General features: G+C 36.2%; 1 protein-coding gene across 1 annotated transcript in view; it reads left to right on the top strand.

Moving 5' to 3' along the window:
* ZMPSTE24 (zinc metallopeptidase STE24) overlaps positions 1-20,576 on the top strand; it is a 49,145-nt gene that overhangs the window by 20,647 nt on the left and 7,922 nt on the right. The window contains exons 6-7 of the mRNA XM_079113470.1: positions 1,280-1,421; positions 7,605-7,789. Of these exons, the coding sequence (XP_078969596.1) occupies positions 1,280-1,421; positions 7,605-7,789 (327 nt within the window). The remainder of the gene's footprint in view (positions 1-1,279; positions 1,422-7,604; positions 7,790-20,576) is intronic.

The following is a 20,576-nucleotide window of genomic DNA, read 5'->3' on the forward strand; positions in this document are numbered from 1 at the left end:
GGAGTGGAGCTCAATGGAAGAATGCTTACCTAGCATGTGTGAGGTCCTGGTTTCTAACACTAAAAAAAAAAAAAAAAAAAAAACTTCCTTGGTTTCTGCTTTGAGGTCTATAAATGGAAGATTTGATGGACTATACATTTTCTTCTCTTGATACTGACTCATACAGATCTTAGAAGCTAGTTATTGGTCACTTTTAATGATCCAGTTGCCAGGCAATTCTGGGTTGTGCATTAGTGAGTTGCCATGACTAAGTGTGATAATTTAATGACTCTTGACTGAACCCCAGGGCCTTAAAAGCATGAATGTTTTGAAGAGAGATTTAAGAGGGACTAGAGAAAGAAAGCATACACTTAACACGGCTTTCTTCTGCCCTCCTCCCCCTGCCTTCACTTTTCTTTTGCCTCTCTTCTCCTCTCCCTTCTTTGCTCCTTCTTCCCTGTTCCCTTCTCCTTCTTTTTTGTATCCATTCTCTCCTTCTCTTTTACTCCCCACTGCCACCTCCTTTCCTTTCCTCTCTTCTTTCTCTTTTCCTTGTTCTCTTATCTCCCAAATCTTTACTTTCCCATATGCTAACCTGCTTCACATAATAATACAACACAATCGAATTGTTCGTTCACAGACCCCAGAAAATATCATCTGTCAGTTTTTCAGCTTCAGTGATGATGATGTTTATTTTAATCTGAATTACATGATGTTCATTGCTTTACTTCCCACTGGTGGGATCAGGATCAGAAAATGGGTGTGAGGTGGACTTATATATATGGCAAATTGAAGTAAGAGGAAAGAGAGCAGAGGAAATACTCCTAAAGTGCCTAAACAGGTGCTGTTTCAACCACAGTGGACAATTATGAATTATGGGTAATTGATTTTAGCAGAAAAACCAACCAGGTAACAGACAGTTCTAGTAAAAACGCACAATCTCTTGTAATGTTTGCTTAGCACAGACTTCAGGTATATCTTGAATACTCTAAAAGAGAGAATTACTTGTTATGCTTGGCTTATGATGTTCCAGCAATTCCCAAGATAGTTTTGACAGGTGCATTTGTGGTCTATTAATCACCACCCAGATCTTAGTCACGGTTAGTAGCAATATCTTCTTAAGTAAAATTGACAGGTTTTATAAGACTCCTACTTGGATTTAATTCCAATAAAACAGATATTAAGCTATTACAATCTGGGACTGTTTGAATCTGGGAATACCAGAGTGAATGTTTCTATTCTCAAATTTGGGATGAATGTAATTGTTTCATTATAACTGAATCTGACATTTACTTTTCAGGTTCTTGTCACAATCTATGCTGATTATATTGCCCCTTTATTTGACAAATTCACACCTCTGCCTGAGGGAAAGCTTAAACAAGAAATTGAAGTAATGGCAAAGAATATTGACTTTCCTTTGACTAAGGTGTATGTTGTTGAAGGTAAGGCTGCCTGAGGGTAAGGATTTATTCAAGTGATTTGTTTTGAATACTCTATTCCTAAAATTTTAATAAAAAAATAAATTAGTTTTTATTATTTGTTTGTTTTGATTTGTTATTTAAAGGTAAGACTTTTTAAGACATTTAAGAATTAATGACATAGTGCAGGAATAAAAACTGGGATTCTGATGCTAAATCCTGTTCTTGCCCACAGCTGTGTTTAGTGAACTTTATAGTATTGTTTCTAATCCTTGAGGCCTTTTTTATTTTCTATTATGTTGTATATTAGACTGATTTATTTACTTCTCTTATCTGCTTAGCTCCTTTAAGTAATTGAGTTGGACTCTTGAATAGTCAAATTCCATGCATGTAGCAGTAGGTTAGAAGCTGTAAAACAAAACCATTGTTATTGGCTTTGTTTCCTCCAACAAATCATCCAGTATTCTGGAGGACTCTGTTTAACCTGTAGATTACCAAAAACTGTAGTACCTTTGGGTAATTCAGATTAGTTATACTCTGCTTTTTTGGTGATTGCCTTTGAGAGTTAAGCCATTTGCTTGCATAAGACTACTGAAATCTCAAGAAAGCCTATAGAAGATGGAGAGAAAAACTGTTTTGTATGACACCATGATCTTCAGGATCTATGAATTAAAATCCGTATAAATGAATATAACTGATTTTACTTCTGTAACTTACCAGTTCTGGGATCTTAGACAAATTGCCTCACCCTCTGGGTTTCAGTTGTGCTTTCACTACAGTTTGGCAAATATTTTCTGTGAAAATCTAGATAGTAAATACTTAAGGCTTTGCAGGCTACATGGTCTGTACTGTAACTATTCATCTCTGCCATTATAGTGCAAAAGCAGCCATAGACAATGCATAAGCACATAAACATAACTGTATTCTAGTACAACTTTGTAAAAATACAGCAGCTTGGATTTGGTCTGTGAGCTAGAGTTTGCTAATGCTTGCTGCAAACAAAAATGTCAATAATGAGAAGTAGTTATGTTAGGTGAAAGGGTAGAAACTGAGAAGCAATTGTAGAAGGAGGGGAGCACAAAGATGACCGCAACTGGAAAGAATGAACAACTAGACGAGTGTAAAAGTCTTAGACATTTATTGGCTTCTGAGGCATACAGCTCACTAAGGACACATTGGAAGAACTTAAGATTCTTAAGTTCTTAATGGAAATGGAAGGGAAATGGAAGAAGAATAAGTCAATTCATACTTCTTTAACCTCCAAAATCACTACATTTTTAGGTAATCAACTAGTAACACACTAATCAGTATAGTAGAACAACCTCTGAAGGGCTTTTACTGAAGGACTCCCTGAGTTGCTGATTGTTTAAGTTGTGAGCAGGTAACATAAAGTAATATTTAATGATATGACAGTAGAGGTAATTAATAAAATTGATATGTAGATATAGATATCACATCAATGCTATTTCCATTTTAGAGGAAATAGAGAAGGCTTTCTGAAGGGTTATGATATAAGCTGGTTTTATTGAAAATCAAGATTTAAGTAGAACAGAGGTAGCATTTTTGAAATAGTCTATGGAGTCAGTAGGCTTAGGTTTGAATTCTAGCTATATCATGAATTTCCTGGGTGAATTTGGGCAACTTAACTTTTGCCAAACAGCACTTTGTTCATCAATTGCATGTGCTTTTATTGTCATTAACAATAGTAGCATTTCTCAAAAATATTTCAAATGAATAAATATTGTTACTAACAATACAAGACACATTAAAATTATTTATAGTTTGGTAGGGATATTGTAGTGAAAAACAGAGAATCCTGCTCTTAAAAAAAATATCAGATAGCCATGCTTGGTGGCACATACCTATAACCCCAGCAACTCAGGAAACTGAAGTAGGAGGATCACAAATTTGAGGCCAACTTCAACAACTTAGGAAGACACGAAACAACTTAGCAAGACCCTGTCTCAAAATAAAAAATAAAAAGGGCTGGGATATAGTTCTGTGGTAAAGTGCCCCTGGGTTTAAGGCTCACTAACAACAACAACAACAACAACAAAAAAAAGAGTAGCAAATGCTGTGCAGAGAACTATTGGTGTGATGTGATGAAGGATAACTCTGTAGACACTTAAATTGGGCCATCGAAAAAGACCTCACTGAGCAAGTGAGTGTTAAACTGAGACCTAAAGATAGGAGGCCAGGGTCATTCACACTGAGCAATGGAAAGACCTTCTCAAGCTTGCCACCTTTAGGGAACATAAAAAAGTCCAATGTGGCTGCAGCAAAACAGGACAATATTATCAGATGAACTTTGAGACTCAGGCAAGAGTCACACCACATAAATCTTTGTAGTCAAGGTAAAGAGTTTAGAGTTTATTTTAAGTTCAATGGGAAAAGCCATCAAAAGCTTTAGGTAGAAAAAATGAGATGATCTGGTTTTATTTTTAAACTCTGTTGGGCTGCTATGAGGAGAATACATTGTAGGAAGAGAATGAGTGGAAATGGAGAGAGTAGTTAGGAAGTTGTTGCTGTAGTCCAGATAGGTAATAATGGTTTCACAGAGTAGGATAGTAGGATTGATGGAGAGAAATTAATGTATTTGGGACAGGTTTTAGAGGTAGAGTTGATGGAATTTTATGTGTGGGGAAATAAGAGAACAAGGATATAGCGGATAACTGTTGATTTTTTAAAAATTACGGTGCTGGGGATTGAACCCAGGGCCTATGCTTGCAAGGCAAGCACTCTACCAACTGAGCTATCTCCCCAGCCCCTTAAAAAAATATTTTAAAAAATATTTTTAGTTTTAGATGGACACAATACCTTTATTTAATTCATCTAATTTATACGGTGCTGAGGATCAAACCCAGTGCCTCACACATGCAAGGCAAGTAAGTGCTCAACCGCTGAGATACAGCCCCACTCCAACTGTAGATTTTTTTTTTTTTTTGCCTGGGCAATTGGATAAGTGGTAATTTATTGAGAAGGAAAAAAATTGGGAGAAGACAGATTTATGGGGATTTCAGAGTCCTAATGACTTTTATATAGAGAGATATATTTCAAACATTGTATTAGTCACAGTTCTACAAGCAAGAGCAACCAACTGTGGCTGATTTAAGCAGAAAAATTTGTTTATTGAAACAGCATATGGTAGCTCCCAAAATCTCCAGTTTACCAATCTTGGAAAATGAATTATTACCTAGGGAGGCCAGGAACTCAGAATCATACTGCAGAACCAATCTGGGGAGGACATTGCTGTTGCCCCCTCAGAAAACTGAATTCACTTATTTATACCTCTAACGTTCCTGCTACTTGCACCTGTAATTAACTCTTCATTGTCTTTCTTCTTTGTGTAATTACTAACTATTCAGAGTTGCTAGTGGGTGCATCTAACTGACTAAGCCAGGGCATGGGGCTAGCTGCCAGTAGTGCTGAGGAAGCCAACACTTGTTTTTTCATATTTCTCTATTGAGAAATGATCTCTCATAAGAATTATACGGTGTGAAATTCCCTGAACTCTGAAAGGAGATGGCAGTATTGGGTAGGAAAAACAGCATATATAAGAAACAAACAACTATGTCTATTGACATCCATGTAGAGATATCAGACAGGCAGCTGGATGAGTCTGGTGTTCTAGGGAGAGATCAGGACTAGGAATATAGATTTGGAAATATCTGACACCTGGATGGTGTTTAAGGATGTGGATAAGAGCACTTAGAGGAGAGAAGGGGGCCACAGCCAGGGTCAGGGTCAGGGTCAGAGTCAGCAGGGGAGGAACAGCCAGCACAGGAGGCCGAGCAGGAGAGGCCATTGAACTAGGAAGAAGACCAGGAGAAAGTGATATCTCAAAAGCTAGGAAGAAGTATTTTCAGGGGGGCAGTGGTCACCTGTGTTAAATGCTGCTAGGAGTTTGATAAAGATGAGACAGCCTTTTATCTGCATGTTGATTTTCACAGTTCTCAAATACATTACTTCATTCTTAAAATGATAGTATGAATCCATCCAGTAAGCAAGCATTATTGAGTATCTGTTGCATGCCAGGCACAGCAATACAAAAAGCTTATGATCTAGGATAGTAACTTGTAAACTTTAATAAATATAAGAATTCTTTGGAGGTCTGGGGATATAGCTGTGTGGTAGAGCACTTACCAAGTACATGTGAGGCCCTAGGTTTGATCCCCAGTACCACACATACAACAACAACAACAACAAAAAAAAAAAAAAAAAAAAAAAAAGAGGAGGAAGAATTTCCCAAAAAGTTTGTTAAAAGTCAAGTTTCTGGCTTCTAATAGAAATTCTGACTTTGTTTCCAGTATGTATTTCTATAAAGCACCTGTGGGTTATTTTGGTATAGGTACTCCTTGGACACAATTTGAGATACCTATACTAGTGGGAGAAATTAAAATATTAATTCAGTTTAATTTTCTGCCTATTCTCATAAATAACTTCAGAAAGCTTCTAAAAAGTATTTTTTAAAACCATTTTTAGTTGTAGATGGACACAATACTGTTATTTGTTTATTTTTTATGTGGTGCTGTGGATTGAACCCACATGCTAGGTAAGTGCTCTCCCACAGAGCTACAACCCCAGCCCCAAGAATTATTTTTAAACTAATTAAAATAGTAGGGTCAGAGAAAATGGAGATGGATTAGAAGTGTGAGACCTCAGAATAGTAACAGTTTTCCAGGGCCTAATTTTCTGTATTATTGACAAAATTAGATTATATGTTTGACTCTTAATATCCAGGTAACCAAACCAAAAAGTGACATAATATGCAATAAATGAATAAATGAATAAATAAATAAATACTACTATTTATCAAAGCTCTATTATATTCTAAACATACTGCCAAGTACTTTTTGTTAGAAATATTGAATAGGTACAAAATTCACATTTTCTTTTAAGAGATCTCTCATATCTTCTTTTAAAGAAAGGCATGTAAGTGCCAGGTGCTATGGTACAAACCTGTAATTCCATTTATTTGGGAGGCTGAGGCAAGAGTATCTCAAGTTTGAGGCCAGTTTGGTCAACTTATCGAGACCCTGTCTCAGAATAAAATTTAGTAAAAGGGATGTGGCTAGTGATGTAGCTCAGTGGCAGAGTGCTTGCCTAGCATGTGTAAGTACCCCCAGCACCTCAATAAAATATAAATAAAAATAACCAGACTTGGTGGTGCACTATCATCCCAGTAGCTTGGGAGACTGAGGCAGGAGGATGACAAGTTTGAAGCCAGTCTTAGGAACTTAACAAGACCTTCTCTCAAAATAAAAAATTAAAAGGGCCAGGACTGGAAATGTACCTCAGTACTAAAGTACCGAGTTCAATTCCCAGTACCACAAACAAACAAACAAAAAAGAAGAACACAACAACGATGATGACTGTCTCATGAGGTAGATATTAACCTCACTTCATTAACAGAAAACTAAAACTTAGAGAAAGTTTCCTAAATTTATGTGGCAGAGCCAATATTTGAACCCAAAGGCTGTCCTCTTAATTACTATACTCATGGCACATTGAAGAATGCTTGCAAATTAAAGGATACATAAAGAAGAAACTAAAAATTAACCATAGTTTATTTGCTGTTAGTCACTGTTAAAAAATTTAGGTATGTTTTCTATTCTTTTTAAAAATAACCTTAATGTTTTTCTGATTATGGAAGCAAGTGTTCTTATTTTAAGAGCCCTAGAAAAGAGAGAAAAGTAAAAGGGAGGAAACAAAAGTCCATAATTCTGGAAGGTAGTGATAAACACTTCAATATTTTAGTATATTTTTTCATGATCTTTTTTTAATTGCTTTTGCTTTTCCATTTACATATATATATTTTTCTTGACAATACTGGAATCTTATATATGTGAGATTTTATATATTTCACAATACATTGGTTAGCTGTTTCTTGTTAAAATTCTTTGAAAATATAATTTTTTTCTGGCTGCTTAAAATTCCATTTCATAGCTTTACCATCATTTAATCATTCCATAACCGTTGGATATTTATAATTACTTATAAAACTGTGATGAATATAAGTATTTGTGGTCAGTAATGCAGTGAAACAGCCCACTGTTGGTGGTGGTTTTTATTGATACAGTTCTTCTTCAGGTATCAAACAATTTGAAATGTTAATGTCCTTTATAGTAGTTCAGTTTTCTAGGAGTCTCTCCAGTGGACCCCAAACTTTTTAATTATATTCCATGCTTTGAACTGTCTTTTCCATAGGATCTAAACGCTCTTCCCACAGCAATGCTTATTTTTATGGCTTCTTCAAGAACAAGCGAATAGTTTTGTTTGACACTCTACTAGAAGAGTACTCTGTACTAAACAAAGACATCCAGGAGGAGGCTGGCATGGAATCCCGCAATGATGGAGAAGGGGACAGTGAAGAAATAAAAGCTAAAGTTAAAGTGAGTTCTTACTTTCCTAAGAGACTCTGCCTTAGTTTGTATACACAGTGCCTTTGACAACTCAAAATGACATCAATTTCTATGCAGTGAGAGTTGAATTCAGGGAGACTACCAAATAAAAACACCTTGGCTCCTTTATAGTTCTGGTATTTGGAAGAGATTACTACTATTATTAAATGCTAACTACCTTGCAAACTTTTATAGATCATAAATATATGTTTATGGCTTCTTCAAGAACAAGCAAATAGTTTTCTTTGTCATTCTACTATTTACAATCAAAGAATTCTCACAGGGAAGATAAAGAGAAGGTAAACATTTAATTCTTAGCTTCATTGAGACATAGCAATTATAGGCTTTAGCACCTGAGAGACAGATTTGAGTCCTGGTTCTGTCTTTTAGTAGCTGTGTGTCCTTGGGTAAATTATGTAATTTAACCAATTTTATTGTTTAACACATTTATGAAACATGTTCCTGTGCTAAAGTTATTTTGCTTGTCATTAGGAGTACAAAAGCAAAGAGGCAAACCTTCAAAAGCTTATAATCTAAAGGGAACACAATCACATAAGCACATCACAGTGTTGTGTTGCTAATGGGAAGCTTGGATACTAGGGAACAAAAGGGAAAACGTTTCTTAAATCTGACCTGAGAGTCTTAGAAATTTGCTTCTGGATCTTTTTCCTGGATGAGGTTCCTTGATGCTGACTAGTAAAATTTAAAGTACTAACACTAAACAGAGGAGAGGGGACAATGATAAGAAATAATACAAATTTCATCAGAAGTAGTCACCAATATTTGGATGTGTAACTGAATGTGCCCCTGGTTTGGTGTCATTGGAGATGATTTTAGATCCCTGTGTACTTACCAACTGTATAACTCTGGGCAAGTAAGTTAAAATCTCTGAGTCTTTGATTTCTTAACTGAAAGATGAGGCCAGCAGGGTTTCTCCACCTTGGCACTATTGACATTTTGTGTCAAATAATCTTTTTTTGTTGTGGAAGGTGTCATGTGCATTGTAGGATGTTTAATAGCATCATTGACCTCTCCCCAGAGGCCAGTGACAGAGCCCCATGTCCCCCAAAGTTGTAAAAATCAAAAATGTCTCTGAACATCATCAGATATCCCTGGGGTTAGGGTTAGGATGAAAGGTCCCCTGGTTGGGAAATACTGGACTAAAGATACCTAACTTTTAGAGTTGTAAGTATGTGAAAAAGCTGTACTCCATTCATTTTCACTATCAGAAAATACTGATTATCACTTGAACATCTGCTTTGATGCTAAAAAGATAATCTAGTAACCTGGTGTGGTAATGTATACTTGTAATCCCAGCGACTTGGGAGACTAAGGCAGGAGGATCTCAGGTTCAAGACCTGCCTGGGCAACTTCTCAAGACCCTGTCTCAGAATAAAATAGTAAAAGTAAGGGGTGGTTTGTAGTTCAGAGGTAGGACACTCCTGGATTCAATCTTTAGTACTGCAAAAAAAGAAAAGCAAAGGAAAAGATCTAGTTAAGTGCCTAACCTGTTATAAATATATTGATGAAACAAAATTCTGTGAGGATTAAATAGCATTGTAGTGGGCTAATACCTTTGATTATATTTGTTTTTTAATTGGGGTTATCCTACCAGTTAGGATATTAAGATAAAAAGCCACTTTTGTCTGACCTAGTATCATAGGATTGTTGTATTGGTTTTTTTGTTTTGTTTTTGTTTTTGTTTTTGGCAGTGCTGGGGATTGAGCGAGCCCAGGGCCTCGTGCTTGCAAGACAAGCACTCTACCAACTGAGCTATATCCCCAGTCCCATATCATAGGATTTTAAGCTGGGAAGAGATCTTAAGGTCATTTTATAGGTAGGAAAACTGAAGTTCAGAAAGGGTACTTAGTAACAACACTAAAGAAGCACGCAGGTTCGGCAGATCAATCTGCTTAAGAGGCATCCCTATGCAGGGGTGATTACATTATACTTAAACCTAGACATTAGCTAGTGTTCCACTGAACATAAGCAGTGCAATGAAAAAACAGACCTTTATTTTATGTATTTTGTTGTGGGGTGCAACTTAAGAACAGACCTATTACCTCTGAGGAGTCCAAATTTGAGAGTGTTTATTAGCCGACCGACTGACTGTCTGACACAACGCCCAAAATGGCTATTGGGAGAACAGGTCTAAGCAGAGGGTTGCAAGGGTTTTTATACCGTTGGTCAGTACATCAGTCATAAGTATCTATTGCCATGATTAAAACTACAAACTAACATCGTGAAATCTGAAATCATATACAGAAGGGGACATGGGTTAAAACAACCTTAGTTGGGTACAAGTTAAAGAATGATTACTAACATCTAGACAATCGTTGCTGACATGGTACATTGTCCAAGAAAAATAGGAACCAAAAAGAGAACAATTTTACATTATATAAGAATTGCCATTTTGTGTTGTCAAACATGCTATTCTAAGCAACTGTTGATGGGTACAGAGGCAGGGTGTTCCCACAAGAGAAGCATTTCCTATATAACATGGAGTCTCAGGGTAAAATGGAGTCTGTTTAGTCATTGTCCATATAGTCTGACCTATAACATTTCCATGGAGTCAAATATATTAACCCATCACATATTTATTTGTGGTACTGGGAATTGAACCCAGGGGCACTTTACTACTGAGTTATACTGCTAGCCCTTTTTGAGATAGGGTCTTGCTAAGTTGCAGAGGCTGGCCTCAAACTTGGAATCCTCCTGCCTTAGCTTCCAGAGTCACTAGTATTTTAGGCATGCACCCAGCATATCAGACCTTTAATGTCTGTGAGCACAGTTTTCTTTGGCTACAAAAACAATTGGGTGGTTGTTTGAAATACGTTGAATGGGGTTTGACTTCTTTTGCTGGCTTTTTGAAGAGGCTACTTTATGTCATTGATTAACTATAATTGTTTTAGCATCTGTCTACAAGTTACATGACAAGATACATTAGATATAGACTCATTCTAATGAACCTATTGTAGTGGGGAGAAATAGGCATGGTGTGATAAATATCATGAATGACTGTGGCTTTTAGAAATCCAGGTATGAATGCAAATTCCAGTGGTCAAACAGGTCTCTGAGAAAGAGGATATGTCAACTAGTCAGAATTTTAACTTGGGGTTGGGGTTTTTCAAGTTGAAGATAGGAGCAAATAAAGCTGTAGGGACAAAACACTCAACTGCTGTTCTGAAACTGATAGATTTGTGTAGATGGGGATAGAAAGGTAGGCCAAGACCAATTTGTAGAATGATTAATACATCAAGTGGTTGTTTCCTGTGGACTGGAAAGTTAGATTGATTTGGGTAGAGGCCAATGCTTGCTTTAGGAAGATTAAACACAGAGAATAAAGCAAAGATTAGAGGCAGGGAGACTCTTAGGGCCACTGCATCAGGATAAGCATGAAATAATGAGGACCTACACTAGAATTCAAGGTCAGAATAACTGCAAGGATCATAATAAAAGATGAATTTAAAGTACTTGGTGGGTTGGGGATATAGCTCAGTTGGTAGAGTGCTTGCCTTGTGCAAGCACAAGGTCCTGGGTTCAAATCCCCAGCACCGCAAAAAAAAAAAATAATAAAATAAAATAAATAAATAAATAAATAAATAAAATAAAGTACTTGGTAATTGATATTAGGGGAGTGAAAAAAGTCAAAAATTGACTCAGTCATCAGCTATATTGCTTGTGATAACAAGTGTCATTGTAAGTAACACTGATGAGATGGTTTTAGGAAGTTTACCAATAGCTTAAATTTTTAATAGATATGTATCTATTGATGTACACAAGGAAAAGATGAAATTAGCATAGCATACTAAGCTCATGATTTCATGTATATTACCACTAAGTTTGTTTTTTTGTTGCAGGGAGGGGGTACCAGGGATTGAACTCAGGGACACTCAACCACTGAGCCACATCCCCAGCCCTATTTTGTATTTTATTTAGAGACAAGGTTGCTTAGCCCTTTGTTTTTGCTGAGGCTGGCTTTGAACTCTCAATCCTCCTGCCTCAGCCTCCCTAGCTGCTGGAACTACAGGCATATGCCACCGCATCCAGCAACCACTTAAGTTTTATAAAGGGAATTGGTTAAGGAGAGATTAAGTAAACAGGTAGAGAATACACAAAGGTGGCAAAAGTTTAAGAAACTGATTTATTCAGCACCTGCTAACTAATGACCTACTATGTACAGTGTGGAGGGGGATACAAAGACAGTTTTAAATCTGAATGATTAGAGAAGGTAAAGTTTTTGCCTTTTTTGTGTGTGTGTGATGCTTGGAATGGAAGCCAGTGCTTCACACATGCTAGGCAAGTACTCTACCACTGCACTACACCCCCAGCCCAAGCTTTTTATTTTTAACAGAGATTTAAAGAAAACTAAAATTATCTAAAATATTTCCTCTTGGAGATAACTTCTATTAACATTTTGATGAATGCCTCCATTTTAAGAGATTAGGAAAGTTACTCTCTGGAATTTTACCCTTCAGAAGACAAATGGAATAATTGGAACAACCTGTCCCAAAAGCAATTAAAGAAAATGAACAATTAAAAATATATGAAAACTGCTTTTATACAAGAAAGCAAGTGCTAGGGTTATGTTGAAGTCCTGGCTGATAAATGTAATAGAAAGGACATGTACTCCAGAGAGGTGGGCTTTGCCCACTACTTAGAGCAAGATATTTTTGTTTCTCAGTCTCCTTTTCTTCATTTCTACACTAGAGATAATACTTGCCATCTTATCCAGCTTGATGTTATATCAAATGAGAAAGCATATAAATTTTTAAAAAGGAAAGTGCTATAGAAAAGTAAAAAATGGGTCATACTTATTTCTGTTCTTTTATGTAAATTAGCATAGAAAGAAAAGAAAATCCAGTTCTAAGAATCTACCACAAATCAACAAGTCTCTTTTCTTTGGAAAGTGATCCTTGTTTAAAGCTCTTTTCATTCCACATCAGCATAGCTTTGAATGTGACTACCACACTGTTCTAAATAGCTTCTTAAACCCAGCATCAGACCAAGAGGCAACTGCATCATAGAGAAGTATCTAATAGACAATTGGTTGTTTTGTAAAAGAACTCATAATTCTCATTGGAAAGCAGCTGACTGGTAAGAACAGAAGCCTAAGGACCATGTTACCTTTTATACATTGAGGCTATACTATCTTCCTTACGTTAGTGGAGATTAATGAACTGTATGTCATATATCTAATATATGAAATATCTGGCACAAGGCCACTGGTGAATAGAAGCTATCAGTGTTATTAACAAAAATATTAGCCATATTTTTGCTTATTATCAAAGTCAATAGAGAAATTAGAAAATATCAGTAACAATCATGAATGATTAAATGAGCCATAAACACCTTATTAGATATATTACTAGTCTCATTTTTTATCATTCTCTTACTTGATATATGGGTTATTTCCAAATTTTTGCTATCAGAAATATTCCTGCAGTGAATATTTTATATGTAATTTGTATCTTTAATTTTCCCCTTATAGTATATGTCTATTAATAGGTACTTAGTTCATTACTCCTTAATACCCATTCCCCGAAGGTACAGGTACCTGTGTACGTTCTTAGCCATTTAAGGGAGGAGGTTGGTTATCTGATTCTTTTTCTACCAAATGTATTCTGACCAAACTCTAAAATTTAGAAGGAAAAGAGATAGTAAATGTTAATACTGTCTTATGAATTGCTTTAATGTATCCCTCTTTCTCATACTTACACTGTACATCCCTCTGAAGTGCTCGTCTTCCTTAAAGTTGAGGAAATGATGGTCAGGTACTGTGGCACACACCTGAAATCCTAGTAACTCGGAAGCCTGAGGCAGGAGGATCATGAGTTCTAGGCCAGCCTCAGAAACTTGGCAAGACCATTAGCAAGTTAGTGAGACCGTGTCTCAAATATTAAAAGGCTTGGGGATGTGGCGCAATCCCTGGTACACCCACCTGGTACACCCCACCCCATCCCCCAAAGACAAATAGGAAATGGTGAAGGAAGGAAAGAGGTATATAGTATCAAGATTCTAGTCAATCTTGGGTTCCCATTGATGGCATTTTTCTAAGCTGTACAAAACAAAATTGATTTCATGTTGATCTTTTCAAATTTTTTTGCAGTTCTCCCTTTTAAGTAGCTGAAGTTTATTTTAAAACCTTTAGCTTTCACTTTCTAGGATGTATGTTCTCTAATTATTTGCTGCACAGGGTACTATATGTGCCTAATAGTTTGAACTTGTTGATTATTTTATTCAAATCTTTTTATTAATATTTACTTGATGTTTTGATTTCTTTTTCTTTTTTGTGGTACTGGGGATGGAACACAGGGCCTCACACATACTAGGCAAGCACACTCTATCATTGAGCTAAGCCCCCAGCCAATGTTTCAATTATTGAGATCAGGTATATTAGCATCCTCTGTTATGATAGATTCAAATTTACTTTGCAGATCTTTCTTATTGTAGTTCAATAGAACCCAGGGCCTCTCACATGATAGGCAAATGCTCTACCACTGAACTAATACCTTTAACCCCATCCAACAATTTTGAATTATTTGTATTATTTTCTAAGGCCATGGTATAAAGGACATACAAATTTAGAATTTATGTGTTGAACCTTTTATCATCCTGTTGTGACATTGTTTAGTGACTTTTTTTACCTTTTTGTTGATTTTGTCTGTTAGGACAGCCATTCAAACTTTCTTCTGACTAATATTTGCTATATGTCAGCCTAGCAAATACTCACATAAAGGTAAAATTCACATAAGATTTTTAGTTGTGTGTGTATGCTTGATTTCCAAACCACTACCTACTTTATCCTTTTACTTTTAATCTTATTGTCCTTATATTTTTGATGTGCTTATAGATTTTATTGTTTAAATCTATATTGAAAGTAATTTTTTTCTTCTGCAAGTTTAGTTTGTGTTGTGATTATTGACATTTTTAAATTATTTACTTGATATTATTTTTATATTCTTCGTTTTTTCTTTTTCTCCCTTACCCACACCCACATACCTACATACACCCTTCTTTTTCTGAAGCTGATTGAAGGGATGTTGGAGATTAAATTCCAGGGCTTTGCACATACTGGGCAAGCATTCTACCACTGGACTATATCCCCAGCCCTTATTTTGTTTTTATTTTGAGGTAGAGTTTCACTCAGTTGCCCAAGCTGATCTGAAACTTGTGATCCTCCTGCTTCAGCCTCCCAAGTAGGGAGGATCAAAGGCATATACCACAGTGTCCAACCAGAGGTTCTTGAATTACTATTTTTATTTAATGATTGCTGCTTAAAGTTAAGCATATGCACATAGTATTAAAATATGCAGTATCTTCAGTGTTTCTTCAACACTAAAATCCCATTCCTAAATTGATAGGGACCAATTTTATTAGACAGTCCTCCTACCTCAGCCTCCAGTTAGATGAATGTTGTACTCATTTCTGTCTCTCAAGGATGCTAACCACTCTTCTACTTTCCACTTATTTTTTAGGGCTGCATTCTATAATTTTTTAGCTCTCCTTTCTATTTTACTGATGCTTTCATTAACTATATTTATCTGTTTTGTGTGTGTGTGTGTGTGTGTGTGTGCGCGCGCGCGCTCGCATTTTACTAGAGATTGAACTCAGACATTTTTAACCACTGACCTGCATTCCCAACCCTTTTTATTTACTTATTTATTATAGTACTGGGGATTGAACTCAAGGCCTTGTGCAACTAAGGCATGCACTCTTACCATTGAGCTACATCTTGAGCCCTACCACTCTTCTTTATTAATTCTGTTCTTATTCATTGTGACTTATTTTCTGAAGTATTTGGTAATTTTTATTGTAAGCTCATAATTTTTCACTGATCTTAATCTTTAGGAATCCTGAGGCATCTGGGTTTAGGGGACAATCCTCAGTGAAGATTTACATTTAGCCAGGCACGGTGGCACACACCTGTAATCCCAACAGCTCAGTAGACTGAGGCAGGAGAATTGAGAGTTCAAAGCCAGCCTCAGCAAAAGTGAAGGGCTAAGCAACTCAATGAGACCCTGTCTCTAAATAAAATACAAAATAGGGCTGGGGATGTGGCTTGAGTGCCTCTGAGTTCAATCCCTGGAATGCCCCCCGCCAGAAAAAAAAAAAAATTACATTTGTTGTCCCTAGTGTTACCAAACTGGAAGCACTTTACTCAGTTTGGAATTTTCTGGATCATGCAATTAATGGACTTGCCCCCTTTTTTTTGTTTTTTGTTTTTTGTTTTTGTTTTTTCGGTGCCAGGAATTGGTACAAAAAAAGCCCGGGGTGCTTAACCATTGAACCACATTCCCAACCCTTTTTTATTTTGAGAAAGGGCCTCGCTGAGTTACCAACGCTGACTTTGAACTTGTAATCCTCCTGTCTCAGCCTCCTGAGCCACTGGGATTATAGGCATGCACCCATGTGCCCAGTGACTTTTTCCCTTTAGATAAGATTTGACCCAGTTGGGCTATTCTGCCAACATGTTTTTTTTCCCCTAGCCCATTTGAGATCTTAATTTCAAACCTTCATCTTTGACTTTTCCTTGCTTTCCAATAATCTTAGCTATATGTTTAAACTGATATTTGTTATAACTTATTTGAGCATTTTTTGGTGTTTGGAGATTTAGGTGATATAGAAATATTGCCAGAATCAGGTATCTATAGTATGTGTTTGTTGGTGAGTGAATGTGTATGCACATGTGTAAATATGTATATAAAATTAAATTGTTCATTGTGTCTTGACCCTATTATGTTAAATCAGGTAATGTGTAAATAGATTGTGTGTGTATGTGTTTGTGGGCAGGGGAGAAAGATATGGGTGATTGAACCACCTAAGGTCACTTTAACACTGAGTTAACACATCCCCAGGCCTTTTTAGTTTTTTGTTTGTTCTGGGGGAGGGTACTAGGAGTTGAACCCAGAGGCACTTAACCACTGAGCCACATCCTCAGCCCTTTTTAATTTTTTGAGATAAATTCTTACTAAGTTGCTTAGGGCCTCTTTAAGTGGCCCATGTTGACCTTGATCTTACAATTATCCTGCCTCAGCCTCTGAAGTCATTATTAGGCTTTGTAAACTTTATACTTCATCATTAATATGCTCTATCATTTTTTTAGTACAGTAATAATTTCCAAATGATTATATATGTGCCACTCAAATTGTTTATTTTATTTGACTGATGCATGTTGAATAATTTCCCTTTGACTTCATATTTTGTGCAGGAATTGAAAACACAATTCTCCTTCATCAAATCCCAAATTTTCCACTTCTTGGCTTTGTGGTTATAATCAAATTAGTTAATTTCTCTGTGGCTAGATTTTTTCATCTGTAAAGTGGGAATAACAAGAGTACTTATCTTCTATGTGGTTGTGATATATAAATAAGTATGCAGTACACAGGCCCTGGTATATGGTTACTGTTTAATAAATGTTAGTTACTATTGTTGTTTTTTTAAAATCTTGTATGTGTTAAAGATTATCTTTTTATATAATATTGGTTTGAGACGTTACACTGAAATTAAGAGAAATAGAGCTTCAATAAATTTTAGTTTTTACCGTATTAAAATAATGTAAGCATATGGCTTAAAATTTCAGAGCACAAAAAAGCTTATGAAATTTAGCAGTTTTATGTTTAGCTTTAGCTGCTGCTTCAGACCTTTATTTGTACGTTTCTTTTTTTTCCTTTTCTTTCTTTTTTTTCCTTTGTAACCCACCCTACCACTGAGCTACATCCCCAGCCCTTTTCATTTTGAGGCAGGTCTTGCTAAATTGCTGAGTCTGGCCTCAATCTTGTGATCCTCCTGCCTCAGCCTTCTAAATAACTGCAACTGCTAGTATGCACCCCAGTGCTTCACTTACACAATTCCATGTCTGAGATATGTATGTATGCTACTGTCTCTTGTCACTATTGACTTTCTATTATGATAAATGAGGATTTATCTCTCTTGTCCTAACATCTGTTTTGCCTTTCCCCAATTCTTCCAATATGATTATTACAATTCTTGTTTTTATCAATATTCAGTGTTTACTTTATTGTACCTATGCAATTACTATTCACTACTGAGCATGCCTTCCTTACCTTTTTTCCTTCTTGGTTAATAATTACTTTTATATGTGCTTAATTTTTTTGTATCTTTTAGCTGATTGTTCTCATGGCTTCCAGTGTTTCTAAGTATAATTTTCTCCAAGGTTAATTGCATCCAATTTCACTTATAGTTTCCCTCATCCCTCTAATACCCTAAGAGAGATCTGTTCTCTGTCTGTGACATTTCTTCCCTGAAGTCCTGCTGTACCTCTCTCATTAGACTTCCCTATGGTCATCCTTGTTTCTAGGTGGGAACCCATTTGATTTACTTTCTTCTTTTGGTGGCATACATCTTCCCTTAGTTTCATTTGATGAAAAAGCTGGAACAATAATGGAGCTTGATGATGGCAGTCCTCAGACTGTCTTTGGAGTCACATGGTTCAGATTGGATTGGGTTACCCTCTGTGTCTTCTATGTAGTCATCATTCTGGGATTGATTGCTCTTTCCCATTGTCCTAGAGATTTCCTTCATTTCTTTCCTGTGCTGGATCTCCTGTGTTCTCTAATGCCTGACTTTGTGTACATTACTCTACTCCTTCATTTTGGTAGAGAAGATTATCTAATACCTTCCTGAGACAGGTTGCATAGTAGGTAAAGTTTTTGAATTTGTGCCTCAGAATTTCTTAATTTTTCTGTCATACTGACTTGCTGTTTATAGATTTCTAGATTGGAAATACATTTCCTTCAGGATTGTGAAGGCATTGTTCCATTGCCTGCTTGATTCCAGTATTGCTGATGAAGTATCTAAAGCTACTCTGTTACTGATCCTTAGTGTAACACTTGCATTTTGTTCTTCTAGAGTCTTGTTGGACCCTTTATGTTGGTTTTAATCCATCTTGTCGGGCATATGCATTGTCCCCTTTTAACCTTGAAATCAAGATCCTTTGGTTCTAGCAACTTCCTGGAATTATTTTGTTGATTTCTTCCCCTCCCATTTTTCTGTTCTCTCTTTTTACAGCTCCTGTTACTTGAGTGAACTTTCCCGTCTTCTTTCTTGTTTTCTATTTCTTAATCTCTTTGTTGTACTTTCTGGGTAATTCCCTTATCTTCCAATCTTTCTTTTAAGCTTTGATTTATAAGACTTTTCCATTTTTATAGCATTCTCTGTTTTTTCCATGGGTGCATTATCTTATCTCTCTAAACTTTCTCCTTACAGAATTTCTGTTTATTCCATTTTGTTGTCTTTTTTCCTAGATTTGGTCATCTTTTTTCCTGAATTTGGTCTTCCATCTTAACAGCTTACCTCATATACGTGCTTATTATTGGTTATCTGCTCCTTATTGAGAGAATGAGACTAAAAACCTGATTGTAATTTCTGTACTTGTAGGTGATACTTTTCATCTTAGAGTTTCACTATAAGATGTCCTGAGTGGAATTTTGTAGGCAAATACCTGGTGTTAAAATTGTTAGTTCTCTCCTATGGGATAGTCAGAATTCACAATAAATATTCTACAGTTTTCTGCCTGTAAGGTCTGTTCAGGGAGCCAAGTTTGCAGAGAGGACTGGGGTAAGAGAAGAAATCCTCAGTGTTCTGCCTGCATAACAGTAGATCACCAGACACATGTTGTGTTGACCCTCAGCCATTTTGAACCACAACTGAAAGGGTCTCTTCTTTTGCCTTCTCCAGTGAGATTAAACTTTCAGGTTTCTATCCTGATGAGAGAGAAGCACTTGCCTATTGACATGGAGTTGGAGAGGGAATTTGGAGCTTTAACCATTTCTCAATCAGATCTTACCAGTTCTTCTGTTAGCTGCCTCCTCTTTTCCCCCAGTTCCAGAGAGACCCCAAGCCTTTTGAAGACTCAGGAGTATAAAACAGAATTGGTTCTCCCATTTTTTTCCATTCCTGGGTTATGATTCAGCTTTTTTTGGTCAACTTAGTCAGTTATCATTTGTCCATCGGTTTTCCTGCCTTCCAAATATGGTTGCTGTTTTCTGTTCTGTTCCCCCACCACTTGGGTTTTTATCTTTTTAAAACTAAAAATTTTTAAATTAAAAAAAAAAAAAACAAAAAAAACAAACCAAACCAAAACAAAACAAAAAAACTCACTTGCCAGGTGCAGTGTCCCATGCCTGTAATCCCAGCAGTTTGGGAGGCTGAGGCAGAATAGTGAGTTCAAAGCCAGCCTCATCAAAAAGCAAGGCACTAGCAATTCAATGAGATCCTGTCTCTAAATAAAATACAAAATAGGACTGGGGATATGGCTTAGTGGTTGAGTACCCCTGAGTTCAATCCCTGGTACCAAAAATAAAAAATATCACTTGACTAAATTAGATGTGAATGTTCCTTCTTTTATCTTCTCTTTGAAATCTTAGTTTTTAAAATGGCAGTTTCTGGTGTAGTTTTAAGTGATGAATTATGTATGCTTATTTGTAGATAATTTGGTAAATAGGAAAGATATCAAATAGGCATCATGGTAGTTTTACAGTATAGAAATAACTACTGCTAACATTTAGCTATACCTTCCTGCTTTCTTCGCCCAATACACCACTTGCACAAGTCAGAACATAATCTTTGAAAATATTTCTGATGGGTATATAACATAACCCTTATTTGATTGTATTTGCTATGAGCAGTTTCCCATGTCAGAATGTAAACTTCGAAAACAATTTCTAATGGGGTTTCCCCCTCTAATCTAAATTACTCTAGGTTAAGCAGTTAGAGAAGGTCTATTTTGTTTTAGTCTATCTTTAGTGCTTAATAC

Source organism: Sciurus vulgaris (assembly GCF_902686455.1).
Source record: "Sciurus vulgaris genome assembly, chromosome: 1".
NCBI classification, from domain to species: Eukaryota; Metazoa; Chordata; class Mammalia; order Rodentia; family Sciuridae; genus Sciurus; species Sciurus vulgaris.